This window comes from Solea solea, chromosome 15 (assembly GCF_958295425.1).
Source record: "Solea solea chromosome 15, fSolSol10.1, whole genome shotgun sequence".
Lineage (NCBI taxonomy): Eukaryota > Metazoa > Chordata > Actinopteri > Pleuronectiformes > Soleidae > Solea > Solea solea.
This window is the reverse complement of record NC_081148.1, coordinates 15547890-15562216: the sequence shown is the minus strand read 5'-3', so window position 1 is coordinate 15562216 and position 14327 is coordinate 15547890. Positions and strand designations below refer to the sequence as shown.

The window sequence follows — 14327 nt, the reverse complement described above, 5'->3', positions numbered from 1 at the left end:
TTATTACACATGAATCAGATTTGAAAGACACTCACCAGCTGTTCTGCAGCTCCTCATCAGGATCCTGGACTGCCTCTGTCACTGCAGGTTCTTCTGCTAGATCTTTGAATGGCTCCTCAGGTGGGATCTCGGCAGATTTTTCCACTAGGTTCTTTGGCAGTTCATTGATCAGCTTCTTCTTTGGTTCAAGACGTTCTAGTGTTGGTTCCCAGTCTTCATTTGTTGTTGACTCTGGGAGCTCTGTTGTACTTTTTGCTGGTTCTAGGAGCTCAACCGCCTCCTCTACCTTTACTGAAGACGTGAATGGCTCCGCTTTGGATTCTTTAAGGCCTTCTGGGTGCTCCTCTTCTTTCTTGGGTGATTCTTCCTTTGTGCTCTGTGTTGGTTCTGGGCTTTCCACAAACTTCTTTAAAGGCTGAGGAAGACAATCTGGCTTTTTTAGCAAATTTCTAGGCGGTGGCTCTGTCGTCTTTTCTGCTGCCGGCTCAGGTGGTGGGATCTCCTTCTGTGTCAGAGGAGCAGCAACCTCCTCAGTTTGAGTGAGAAACGCAAATTGAGGAGACTCCAGAGAAGGGAGAGCTCTGAAAAAAACAACACAAGAGGAGGGGGAGTGTTGTGGTTTAGTTTACAAGATGTGTACAAAGAATGACTATCAAATCACAATTTTGTGTGTGTGTGTGTGTGTGTGTGTGCAGATATGGGCATGTTTGCGTTGCTGTTGTTGCATTGTGTTGTTGAGCAGTGTGTCTGAGAGTGGAAAAAAAAGACTCATTCAGACCCCGGAGAGCAGAGACAATGTCACAGCTGATGTCATCCTTTGAATATAAAAAGCCGCAGTACGTCCATTAGACATCAGCAGGCAAAGTCATCTGACCCGAGCGCACGTCGATACAAAGTGCATCTCTGTGTTTACCACCTCATTCATATTCATTGTCCCACTGCTCCCTGCATATTGAAGTCCAGTGTTACAGGACTGCTTTAGAAACCATTACATTAAACGTGCAGTTTGTAACAATTAGGATGTTTCATTGGCGGAAATTGAAGAAACTACCCATAAGTATAAACTATAATATGTTTTGTTTTTATAGCCTTATAATAAGCCTTTTTATACGTTAGGCAAGAGCCTTGCCTTTCACAGGCAGCCATCTTGGCCCCGTGGACGCGTAATTCACAAATGAAGAAAAATAGCTTGGTCCACAGAAAACCCAGAGCATAAACCAAATGATAATGTTGAGGACATGGCAGTAAAAGAGTGTTTACATCATGTGAGGACCATGTGATGGGAAAGGGAGGGGTGAGCGGAGGAGTCCTTTGTTTATTGCAATCAATTCTTTGCCAAAACTACTATTTTTAAATAAACACTCAATAGATGTACAGCTCACGGAATTATTACTGAAATTAAAGATATCCATCTCAACAAATATGTATCCTTACTCTGGAGTGCTGCGGCTTTAGTGCACAAAAACAAAAAGCCTATGCGTGTGCCTTTCTGTGTGTGATATACTTGAGCAGACGATATGTGACAGTCCGCTCAACAGTAGGGGGGGGCAGGGGGGGCATGAAGACCTCGTGCAGTGTCGTGTATGTGCACTCTTCTACAACTCCTGAGGGATCATGTCATATGATAATTACAGACACATGCTCTTATGTTTACCTTTGCGTCTCCTCTGCATCTTCCCAACAGGACGCAGCTTCCTTTAGTGCATTTATCCAGTTTGTTTCTGGTTCTTGGGCTGTTGGTGCGGCCTCGGGTCTTTCAGACACATTAGCGGCCTCTGCGTCGACAGACGGTTGCACATCAGGAGAAACACACAGAGGCACTTCATTATGGGATTTCCCTTCACAGTGCGAAGGGGAGTCAGTTGTATTGTCCACGATGTCATCCCTGGGTTTTGACAGCGACACCTGATCGTGTGGCTTCTCAGATTGGGCAGGGGTTGTGAGAGAGAGCGAATCCAAATCTTCTAGGCCCAGTGACTTTTCCTTGGAGAAAGCAAAGCTCCCCTCAGAATGACAAACAGTCGTCTCTGTGCCGCTGTGTGACACGCCACTTTCCCAGTGGTCTGATGCTTCGAGTATCGCAGAGCCACTGTCTTTAGCACTCAGACTTTGATTTATGGCCCCTTGTTTTTCTGCTGTCTCATTGTTTATTGCTTTTATTTCACTTTGTCCACTCCCCTGGGTGCTAGATTTTTCTTTGTCCACGGCTGTTTTATCTTCCCCCCTGAGCGCCTCCGCATCAGTGCCTTTTATGGCTGTTTGTACTCCTGGGCTGCTTTGTGTTGCTGGGGTTTTAATGGGGCGTTGGAGCTCGTCAGACTTGCATACCGCGTTCAAGATTTCACACTCCTCACTTTCCCTACTGTTGCTTTTCACGGCCACTGCAGTGTTAAGATTGTTTTCCGCAGTTTCTGGTGGCACGACATGATCGGGCAGGACGCTGAATATTTTTGTTAGAATTTCAGCCTGGTTTGCACTTGGAATAGCTTCTGCAAGAATGTCGGGACTGTCTGCGTTGACCTTTGATGGAGTAGAGATTGGGAGAGGTGAAGTCTCACGCTCCTGTGATGCCGACTCAACAGATACAGCAGTGTTCATCGTGGTCTCAGATTTTTCACGCTGGTCTTGACATGGAGCGGATAGATTGCTTTGTCGCTGACCTTTAGCAGCCACATCATTCAAAAACTCAGCGCCTGGTATTAATTCAGCATCTGAACCAACTGTCCTTAACTCAGCGCTTTCATTCGTGTCTATACTTGTTTCACTTATATTGGAGCAAGTTATTGTTGTCATTTCCTCAGCTGGGGCATTTGTCTCTTCCTCATTTACATCATTGCCAGTGTAAGATGTGACAGAAAGCCCTTGTACAGCTTCTTGTGCTCTGTCTCCTTTTTCTTTTCCCTTTTCTTCCACTTGTCCATCACCTCTGCTGTCGTCATGCATCAAGCCATCCTTACCTACTGACTGACACAAACTCCCAACAGAGTTCTCTCTCTTTTCTGCTGCCTCTGGAACCAATGCTTGGATCTGCCTGTCCTGACAGGTAATCTTTTCTACGCCGACTAAACAGGCACCCGACAACTCCTCTGTGAGGTGTCTGGATTCCTGCTGCTGCTGGTGGTTCTCTTGTTGCTGAGCAAAACTGTTTGGATTTGGGGATTGGCCAAGTGTTTCACTCAGACCTGGTGCTGTGTCCCCGTCAGAGCTCCATACCAGTGTTGCTGCCGGAGTTTGGTGCAATGCTTGAACGGAATCAGTCTGAGGCTCGCAGACAGACTCAGGGTTTAGCATGTCTTCTGACAACCCTACAGGTCTATCAGGAAATAAGGAAGAAGCCTCTGCAGAAGCATTTTCCTTTAATTCTTCCACTCTTATATCACTTATTGGTGCATCCTTGTTTTCTACTTCATGATTACATTGGTGCTGCACGTCTCCATTAATCTGTTGCTGTGCTGTAATTGCCTTTTCTGTCTGATTATCTGTTGCTGCTTCACCACTTTGTTTCTCATTTTCTTCCAACTGCGTGGAGGTCCACTCTCCAGTACTCGGTTTCTCGGTTTTCCACTCCTCTTTTTTAATGTCATCATAAACCTTGTTGGTAGGCAGGTCAGAGCTGAGTGTGCAGCCAATATTCATGACGCCGTCCCCAACGGGTGCTTCAATAAAAACAGGTTTAACGGCAACAGGGTCTGACTCAGTTTGAGACAGAGAGATTACACTGTCTGTGTCATCATTTGCTTGTTCACCCACCACAACATCAGACCGTTCTTTCTCTTGTGATAATGGCGCATTTACATCATTGATTGCATTATTCTGAAGCTCAGAGGTCTCATCTGCTTTAACATCAACGGGCCCCAGATCCTGTGCTACAGACATTTGTGTCGCTTCCTTGCTTTTGTTTCCGTTCGCCCCTCCAGAGACCTCCTCAGTGAAGTCAGAATCAGCTCTGCCCTGCTCCGTGTCTCCAAGAGGATAGATGTCACAGTCCGTAATGAACTCCAAGTGACTCAGCATTGGGCCAGGCGGCGGGAGTTTACCGGCAGATTGCTCGATAACAGGAATTGACAGGTCAGCGACTCTCACGTCTGAGGTCACAGATTCCCCCTTTGCCAGATCAACAGAGGGGATTGTGGATTGAGACCCTTCGCCTGCTTCTGTGGGATCTGAAGTAACTAATCCACAAGGAGATGTATGATCTAACTGGGTAGGAAGCTGGGAAGTGGCATCACTAGGCTGTGACTGGAGAGAGGTTGTGCAGGTTAAAGTGACTGTTTCAGGCTCTGAACTGGTGTCAACAGGCAACTGAGTGGTGACATGACTTAAAGGTTTGCAGGAAACAGGATCGTGATCAGCTATAAACACAGAACACGAAGAGGCTGGCTGTTGAGTAACGTCTCTTTCTTCCAGAACACGAGTAGTACTACTCAGTAAAGGTGATTCCTCAGGCTTGGCTACATCTATAGACTCTGCCTGGATCTTCATCTCCTTTACCAACACATGCCCATCTGTTACAGGATCGGCCTTAACGATGGAACTTCCTGTTGTTTGTAAACAGTCAAAACATTCTTCATTACCTGTCTGATTCTTCTGAGTAGGGCATGGAAGCTGTTTTGTGTAGGCCTCTGACACCGACTGTAAATCCACAGTATTTGTCGCGGAAATCTCGTTACCTGATTGATCTTTGGCAATATTGTCCTTGGTAGCTTTGGTCTCCAAATCTCCTTTCTGTGTCATGGGTAAATCAGCTGAGCTCTGTGTTGCTGATTCATTGCCGGCACGGGCTTTATTCGTGGGGATCTCTGACCCCTTCAAGCTGAGGAAATCTGGGAAGATGTAGCTGGCCTCAACAACAGGATGATATAAACTCTCATGTGTGGTCAGCGGAGGCAATGAGGCACAGTCCAATGGTCCAACCGATATGTTCCTAAGAGCCACAGTGGAATTGTCCCCTTCTTTCACATTATCTGCAAAATGAACTCTGTGGTGACCTGCGCTGCTGCCACACACGTTCACAGCCACTCCAGACATCGCAGTATTGCTCTGGGATTTGGACTCAACTGCAGTTTTGGTTGTCCTGGCCTCTGTTGTGCTACTTTCAGGCTGAACCTGTTGATCGCTGCTTGTTTGCTGCTCGACTTGGGTGTGTTGCGAAGCAGTGAGAGGCTGAGGTTCAACTACAGGAGGGAAGACGTGGCAGTTGTTTCCTTCTTTCTCAATGGCCGACGACTCCTCACAAGTGTGTCCCACGGGAAGTGCTTCCTCTGAAATCCAATTCTGTATGGATTCGGCCCTTATGCCTCCACTTGCACTGGTGGAGCTCTGCTCAGAGTGAGTGGAGAGAGGTAAAATTGCTGCGCCATGCTGCTCCTGGCAGAGGTTAGAGAGACAGTCCTGCTCAGTGCAGATGCTCTCAGTGATGGAAGCAATCGGCTCACTCCAGCCCTGTGACTTCAGCTGTGACTCTGCAACATTGGTGGGCGGATACGTCTCCGTCTCAGCTGATGACACCCCACGAGCATAGCCTTCTGGCTGGCTGAATGAACTGTGCTCTCTAGTCAGCCCTCCTTTCTCTTCCACAGCCTGTCTTCCTCCTCCCTCTCCTGCTCCCTCCAATCCCACAGCGCTGCGAGTCTGGCGATCAGAACCAGTGAGTAGCCCGAGGGGAGAAGTATTGATGAATGCTTCTAAGCGGAGTGACTCCTTTTCTCTGTCACCCTCTTCCGCTCGTAAAATATCTGTGTCTGCACTGTGAATATTGGTCTCCCCTGTCCCTCTAATTTCAGCCTCAGTTGAGTTGTGTGGCATTTCGCTGCAGCTTTCCTCAGACGCCGCCTGTCCCTCTTTGGTCGAGAAAGCAAGTGAGCATTTTCCCTCGGAAGAGATTAATGAGAGCTGAGAGGGGCTGCCCGGGAGCCGCTCTCTCTGTTCATCTGCAGAACCGAGGCACTTTTCTCTTCCTCCCAGATCTTTCTCCCTTACTGATTCCACACGCTCTGTCGCTGCTACACTGGCTTCGCTCGCCAGCAAATTATGCCTCACGCTTTCTCCCTTTTCACAGCTTTCTATCACTTCTGGTATCGTGGGTGTTGTCAGTGGCAACGCAGCAACCCCCACTGAAGCCTCTTCCAGGGCACTTGCCACACATCTCTCTCCCACACAAGTTTGGCTGTTGGTGAGTGGGCTCCATTTCTCCTGAGTGGGTATCGTTGCATCTGTGGTGGTAACTATAGCCTCCTGTATTTGTGCATCAGATCTCTTATCAGCAGAAGTGAGTGGATGGATAACTGTAGTTTGGACATGTGTCACGGGTGTATTTTGGTTGTTGATGACATCTCCGGTTGCATGTTGCCTCCACTGTGTGTTCTTGTCCAGGCTGTGAGTCATGCCACATGGGGCATCAGTCCGGCCGTGGTTATCTGACTGATGAGGCCACTGTGAAAGCGTCTGGGTGGATGCAGGTGAAGAGTCAGTAAGCTGATCTTGCCTGCCATGTGTGGATGAGAGTGGGGGGCTGGGGCTGGGCTTTCCTGCGGGACTCAGCTGTTGCTTGTAATCGAACCCATTATCAGGCTGTTCCCCACAAATCACTGTCTGAGTGTCTGCCTGTGACATTGATTGTACACTCGACTCTGATTCGGCATTAATGCCTGAATTAATGAACGACTGAGCCTGTAAATCATTGTCAGATTGTACCGCTGTCTTTTCTTTCAGCTCAGTCTCCACATGTTTCTCCGTCTTTTTCTTTTTCCTTTGTCTCTTTTTGTCTTTCTTTTTCGCCTCTTTGTTCTGTGCGGCCTGTCGGTCACTTGCTTTGGACAGATTCTCCTCTGTGTGCTCGTCTGCTCCTGCTTGTGCCACTGACTGCAACCCGAACAAGACGTCTTTATCACTTAAAGGAATACCACTGCCTCCAAATATATCAACGGAATCATCTTTACTTTCAGATTGAAGGCTGCAAACATCAATGCGGCACTCATCACTATTCTTTTCTTTCTCTGTATGTGCTGCCTCTGTTATTGCCTGTGTTCCTTTGTCCCGTATCATTTCAAGACAATCAAGACTGGGATTTTCCTCTACTGCTGCTTTAGAATCATCATGCTCCTCTCTAGGACTGTCTCTCTGCTGTGTAAGAACATCGTTATGTATTTCTTTCGTTGAATCTGTTTTTGCTGCCGTTTTTAATTGTGCACTTGGGAGTGTTTGCTTCTGCTCATTCACCTCTGTTTCTATTTCTAGTTTAATCCCTGTACATTTATCTGGGATTCTTGCTGCTTCTTTTTCATTCTTCGTCTCTGCTGCTCCCGGACTGTCCTCCTCGGTACCCAGTATGTAATTTCTGAAACTAAACACAAGTAAATCCTTCTGACTGTTTGCTGCCTCACTCTTTCCGTGTGTATCCTTGTTTCCATGGTCTCCGTTGCTATGTCCTGGCTGGACTACAATTGGAGGCAGTGATGATGATTCACTGGACTTAACTATCACGTCTCCGGTTTTCTTCCCTTCATTACGGAGCTTTTCATGTGTGATGCTGGCGTGCTCCACAGAGGGAAGCATGCCCAGTGAGGCCATTTGCTCCTCACATTCCTTCAATGCCTCCTGCAGCTCCCAGTCTATAAGCACAGACGAAGGGGGGCTCGGGGACCGGACGACCAGGTGAGGCGTGGCAGTGGACTGGAGTGAAGGCAGAGCATCTGTGGGAACTGGGTCGCTGTCATGAAGCCTGAGACGAGGGTGGGGTGACGGAGAGAAGGAGTTGTCAGGCAGACAGCTGCTCATTCCACGATGCCACAGTGCAATGCTATTGGCAGATCAGAAGCCCATGCCCAGCCACTGCACACACGACTGTCCTCACAGCCCTATTCTGAGATGTGCATTCCACTAAAAAGTGGCCTAATACCAGCTGTTGCTAAGCATAGAGTTATTAAATACCATGCATGTCCGTTACACAATACTTAGGAATGAGGATTATGTGCAGAAGCATCTATGCTGCTTTTTAAGTTATTGCAAAATTAAACATTTAATCCAACATAAAATGAGCCCTCAAATGTCCATGAGTTATAAAGGCATCAGATTCAAAAAGTAGATTTATAATTAGATTTTAGAGTCTGTACTATTAACTGTTGGATGTGCCTATATACACAGCAATAATGCAAACTCATGATAATACAATAATTTAAATCAGCGTAAATGAACAATGTTACATACATACTGATAATAACAACACAGCCTCATTGTTATCTCCTATAGCCCCCACCCCTCTCTTATATGTGAGGTTGGATGCTCAAAGTAAAAATAGTACGACATAAATCTTGGAACCAAGACCGCGGCAAATCGACTGCAATAAACTGCCCTCAGTTCAGACAATGATGTCAATGTGCAGAGCAGTTTTGCATCATTCATTTGAAATAGCTGAGTCACTGCTATTAATCTAGCTTGTAGTGCAGGAGAACTGTGTGGGGTCATCTTTATCTTTAATCATCCTGACATGATATAACACATATATAATCAACTGTTTTCTGGAAATCTACCATACACGTGGTCATCTCTGATGCCACTTAAGTCTCAATCAAATTCATTTGGAACGAGAGCTCACTGAAGGGTGGAGGAGGAGTAAGATTTTAGCATTTGGTAAAATTGACCAAAAGACATGTTTCTCGCAATATTTTTATTTTAAGGCTGTGTATTTCCTGTTATTTTGCAATGTTTGTTTTAAAAAGCGGTATTTATTTTTTACCTCGACCAAGGACATTCCTGTTTTTAGACTGTGACCATTTATCTGTCTGTGTCTCTTTGTGCAGCATAACTCAAAAAAAGTCAAGAATGAATTTTGGAAAAAAAAAAAATATGAGTAAAAATTCAAAGACTTATAACTGACCTACAGTATGGTAGAAACATTGAACATTGAGATGCTCTACTAAATTGTGCAGCATAGAAGCAAGATCAAATAATAAAACATCTGTTTAGACAATGGAACTTGCCCATGTCACGCCTTAAACAAATTAGTGCAATCAACCTCAGCGCTCAAACAAAAGCGGAACGTCAGGCGGCTTAAAAGTCAGCGTGAAGATTATTCATCCAAACATGAAACCAAGCAAAGGGCCACACCTCAAGCCAAGTCATCTTAAACAAACGGCACCCAAACTGTGATCACACTCGAGCAACTACACTCTACTTTCACGACTTAGTTCCACTCCATGCTCCCACGTTGTGATTTTTTTATTGCAGCCTAACGCTGACCACACATCCCACAGCAGACAAGGCCGTCCATCATGCCGACTCTATGCAGTACCTTGTGTCGGGAACCACCAGCGGTCCACTCACTTCCACATGATGATGCAGAGCCGCCAGCAAAGGGTTCACCTGCTCACGTTTCTCTGCGCCTGAGCAACTCGGAGCTCTGCACTCATCCACACATGCAACACATCAATATCACATTAACTTCCACCGCGGCTGAGTTTTCTTACCCTCATAAATCAAGCAAAAGAAATATAAAGTGCACCATAATACAGTGATGCAATAATGTACTTATTATATAATATATATATTATATACTTCATTATTTTTCCAGTCTACGTAATTACTACACTATCATTTTTTTACCTTATAAACTTAAGAGAAATACAAAGGCTTTTCTGACTTCTAAGGTAATGTATTATTAAGGAGACAGTGAAAGTCCCTTATTATTTGTTTAGTGGGGAAAAAAACAATCAGACATGTCATTACACTTTGTGCATTTATGTTGAGCACAAACACACTGTACATGATACCACATCAAAACAGTAAGAGAAGCCAGTACAAAAACCACCACGTATTCTATCTTTCATGACAAGTAAGCAACCGCACCACATTCATACTCATTGTGCATAATAAGATTCTGACTGAGAACAATTTCAAAGGCTGTTTGTTTGTTTTCTTTTTTTTTTTGTTCATGGTGTTTTACAGCGTTTGGCATCTGTAACGCTGCATTTACTGCTGTCTTCTCTTTCCTTTGCCTCTCCTTCTCGTTCTCATACCTTTTGACTGAAACTAATTACACCGCACGGTGACAGCGAAGCCACTGTCTATCTGACATAGAACTCCAAGAACACTTCTCCCTGCTGAAGTTTCTCCAGAAAGCAGACAAGGAATGCAAACAGCTGTTGATATTTACATAACAGCCAAAAAGGTAAGTTGTTTTGTTTTGTTTTTCCTTTCTGTGACATCAAATCATATATATGATGTGTGTTTTTTTGTGTGAGTAAAAAAAAAACAACCCCTGAACTCACCCCAGTGACGCCCCCCAGATGTTGAGCTCACTGCTGAAGTCTAGACTGGGCAGCAGGTCGTGTGGAAACTCAAGCTCCTCCTTGTCCTCCTGCTCTCCAGTTGCACCACCTCTGCTCTCCTCCACTCCGGAGACGACGACGGCGACGTCTGCGAGCGTCGGCTGAGACAGCAGACTCTGCTGGCTGGCCGAGGCGTCGGTCAGCAGCCTTCTGTCGTCCCTCTGGGTCAAAGTGTCAGCGTGACCTTCAGCCTGTTGGGCAGACAGACACAACTGAAGTGAGTTGGTGCTCTGCTGGAGTAAGTGAGTATCTCAGCAAGTGTGAGCATGTTGCTGGCAAACATGGGGATGCTCAGAGCCAAACAGCATGAGCAAATAACTCCACCCATGTGTTAAGTTAAGTGTTATTTGTGGACTGACACAGAGGTCACATAAACTGGAATATGCCTCTTCCACTCTCCTCATCCTAGTTCAATCACTTTTTCCCTTACTTATGACCATCACATGAACACAAAGAATTCAATCAACCAAAATATATCCCACTATAAAAGCAACTTCAGTACTGCTGTAAAGTTTCTTCCCCGGGTGTGAAAACATTTTTGAACGTGCAGCAGGTAAAAGTAATCATTACAGAAAAACCAGTCCTGCTGGTCCGTGACAGGCCGAACCAGATATGTGGTTTAATATTTGTACAAGGGTGTATGACTTCAATTACATTTTCAGTCTTTAATTATTTCCGTTACCTTCAGTAAACAAAGAAGTCACTTAGTGAACTCAGCCACGAAGAACACATTAAAAACATTGACTTTTTTGAAATCTGTCCAATAGTCCAGCCACACACACACACACACTGCAACACTTGGCAGAGGCATCGTGTTGCAGCAACACACAACACTTAGGTGAACAGTTTTCCCGTGTCTCAGTGTCACTCGTTGGACGTGCGCAGGTGCAGATCGCAGACCCTTTAACCTTCAGAACATCTGGAACATGCACGCGTGAGCCGTTTTCCTGACTGAGAGCTGATTCTGATTCTGACAGCGCGAGGACACGAGGACACAGCACAGCTGCGGTGGTAAAGCTGTCCACTGAGTTTGTGCTGAGATTCAGAATTGAATCCATCCATCCATTCATTCATTATTCATGAACAAGCAGCAGACAATATGTCGGCACGTACAAGCAGTGTTTGACGATCATAACAAGTGGTAATTAAGAGTGAATAATAACACGTTTTTGGGACAAAAACATTTCATATATATAATGTCTTTTTTTCTTATATATTTGCACCAAGTCAAGTCAACTTTAAGGTTAATTTAACAACCAATGTTGACCAAAGTGCTTTACAGAGTTAAAGGCACAGCGACGTAAAAGGTATAAAACATAAAATCAAAACAGTAAAAAAAGTAACATAATAAAATAGTAAAATGGTAAAAATCTAGATAGAAGAGTCCAGGTTGACTATTCTTCTTAAAAGTGATTTAAAATGCTGCTGTAAAATATGATCACACTAACACAGGAAAAAGAAATGCCATCTCTGATGTAGTCTCATGTCAGTAGTGTTCTTACTGGACAAAGACACTGGAGACAGATTAACAGGAAATAAAGTGTGTAGTGACGAGGCTGTGAGTCACTGGCTTCACCTGTGTGTCCCCACCACAAAGAGCTTCCTTTGTGTGTGAGACATGCAGCACCATCTCTAAGCATTTTCACTCACATGAACAAAGAATAATACACAGTTCATGTCTTGACTCAGGCTTCTATAGCCTCTTTTTTCACATCTATATACTGTAAGTCCTATTTGAAACTCTTCCTGCTATGATTATTATCAAAAGTACCATGATCGAAGATAAGACAACAAGGAAGAGACGAACAAGAAAGTCTGGGTGCTTGTAATCTCTCCACAGCAGTGATAATTCTCTGTTAATGTCACATGATCAGGTTGTCTGTTTGACGTGCCTCTGGTTTCCTGTTTCCTGCCTCCAAGCTTCCTTTGCTCACCTTGATGCAGTGGAAACTGTGAACGTGCACCGGTGCATACAAATGACTTCCATGTCCACACTCTGTGTGAGCAGAGGAGGCCTGAAGATTACGGCTTACACCATTACACCATTTAAAAGGTCATAGTGCGACCATGTGAAAAGCTCAGTGAGGTGAAAAAAAAAACCCACAAAAAGTTGTCGTTTCACCTCACATTACTTTGTCTGTTAATAATGAAACCGCACACACACACACACACACAAACAAAAAGCAGGGTTTCCCTGGGAACTGCTACTTGTCAAAAGAGTCGGTTCACAAAGCGTGACTGTGTCAGAGTCCATGTTTACTTTAAAGCTTTAAACGTTAACAGAAAGAGAAAAGGCTCAACGCAGGGGGGCAGACCCCGTCACACAAGCACACATAACATGAAACAGAACTGAACTTGTCCACACTGTGTAAACTCAAGCACATCACTTGGTTGACCTCTCTCATCCCACCCACCACCACCTCTGTGCTGCACTTACCCAGCAGTGAGCTTCTCCTCCACAGAGCAGTGCAGCTTCTCTCCCCCTTCTACTCTCGCTCAGTCACCCGTTAGGTCTCTGTGTTTTGAAGATGACACGAACATGCTGCAACACATGCTGCTGACGCTCTTGTCCTGTACTGAATCAGACTTCCTCCTCCCCCCTCCTCCTCGTCCTCCTCCTCCTCACAGTCCTGTCCTCTGTTGCCACTCCCCTGTTAGGAGTCTAGAAACACTACACTGACAAACACAGCCCTTGCAGCACAGGCTGGGCAAAGGGAAACAGAAAACTCTCCTCCCCCCTCTACTGTAAACTCTTTCCACACAGCTCTCTCTCTTTCTCTCCCTCTCCCCTCCTCCTCCTCTTCTCCCTTCCCTCTTGTCTTTCTTCCCTCAGTCCTTCCCTGAATCGTCCCCCCCCCCCTCCCCTTCTATTTCCTTTGCTGGTGTGAGCTGAGGCTGGTTTAGCTGACAATGACATTGCCTCTGCAGGTGAATGCTGACTGAGAAGTAGGCCATGGGTCAGACCTGCAGTGACCCTCTGGAAGAGCAGAGGATCGGGTTACCCTTGGAGAAGCTCTGGTTACATGCTCACACGGGAACATGCACCAGGAGACACACACACTGTCTGACAGCCTCCTGCATCTTAAACACACCCAGCTTTGACCTGCTGTTGTTGTTGTTGTTGTTGTTGTTGTTGTTTCTAAGGACTGACACAGTGAGATACTGTCGTGCTTTATGGTTTAAATCACAGTTAGCTGACATTTGTTTACTGTGACTTCTGATCCTGTTATAATGAATGCATTTTAATGCAACTTCACAGAGGTAGTAATACCATACAGCCATGGTTCTCAAAATGTGGTGCGTGCGCTGTACCATCCAGTGGTACGCGAGCTTCCTCTGGTGGCACTCGGAGGAAAATCAGAAATACTGTTCTACCGTTACTTAAATAACAGGGTATATGGATGTCTGATTTATCCTCCTCACATGAGGGTCACCACACATTCTCTCCTACAGTCAATGGAGAATCCACAAAATGCATGTTTTTGGACTGTGGGGGTGCACCACCGCAGAACCTGGTCAACTCAACCAGCGGTCGCCTTGCTGTGAGGCGACAATGCCTGCCACTACACCACAGTGCGTCCCCTATGTCACATCTATGAAAAAATAAACCTTATCTGTTCCATTCCTGTCCATTTGTACAGCAAAACTCTAGCTCCCCTGATGATAATAATACTCATAATGTATATAATAACAATGATATGACATATTCTAAAATATAAAAAACTTCAAAACACAACATTATTCAGGTAGTAAAAGCCGATGATTGAATAAGGAGAGATTTGAGTCATGATTTAAATCTGCTCATTGTGTGCAACGGTTTGCAACACAGTGGGAAAAGTACTGTGCAAATACCAACATCAATAACAAAGCAGTTCCTTGGTTACTGTAAAATGATGCATTAGAAATCTCACCAACCAAATACTCTGTAGGGACTCACACTCTACTGAGAGAGAGAGAGAGAGAGAGAGAGAGAGAGAGAGAGAGAGAGAGAGAGAGAGAGGA

General features: G+C 45.3%; 1 protein-coding gene across 12 annotated transcripts in view; it reads right to left on the bottom strand.

The window, feature by feature from the left end:
- tacc2 (transforming, acidic coiled-coil containing protein 2) overlaps positions 1 to 14327 on the bottom strand; it is a 46739-nt gene that overhangs the window by 26399 nt on the left and 6013 nt on the right. For 11 of the 12 annotated variants that reach the window (XM_058651734.1, XM_058651735.1, XM_058651741.1 and 8 more), the window contains 4 exons: positions 10266 to 10516; positions 9290 to 9397; positions 1655 to 7720; positions 36 to 581 (listed from right to left, as the gene is read on the bottom strand). In XM_058651734.1, the coding sequence (XP_058507717.1) occupies positions 36 to 581; positions 1655 to 7720; positions 9290 to 9397; positions 10266 to 10516 (6971 nt within the window). The remainder of the gene's footprint in view (positions 1 to 35; positions 582 to 1654; positions 7721 to 9289; positions 9398 to 10265; positions 10517 to 14327) is intronic. The other variant, XM_058651742.1, reaches the window with a different exon arrangement.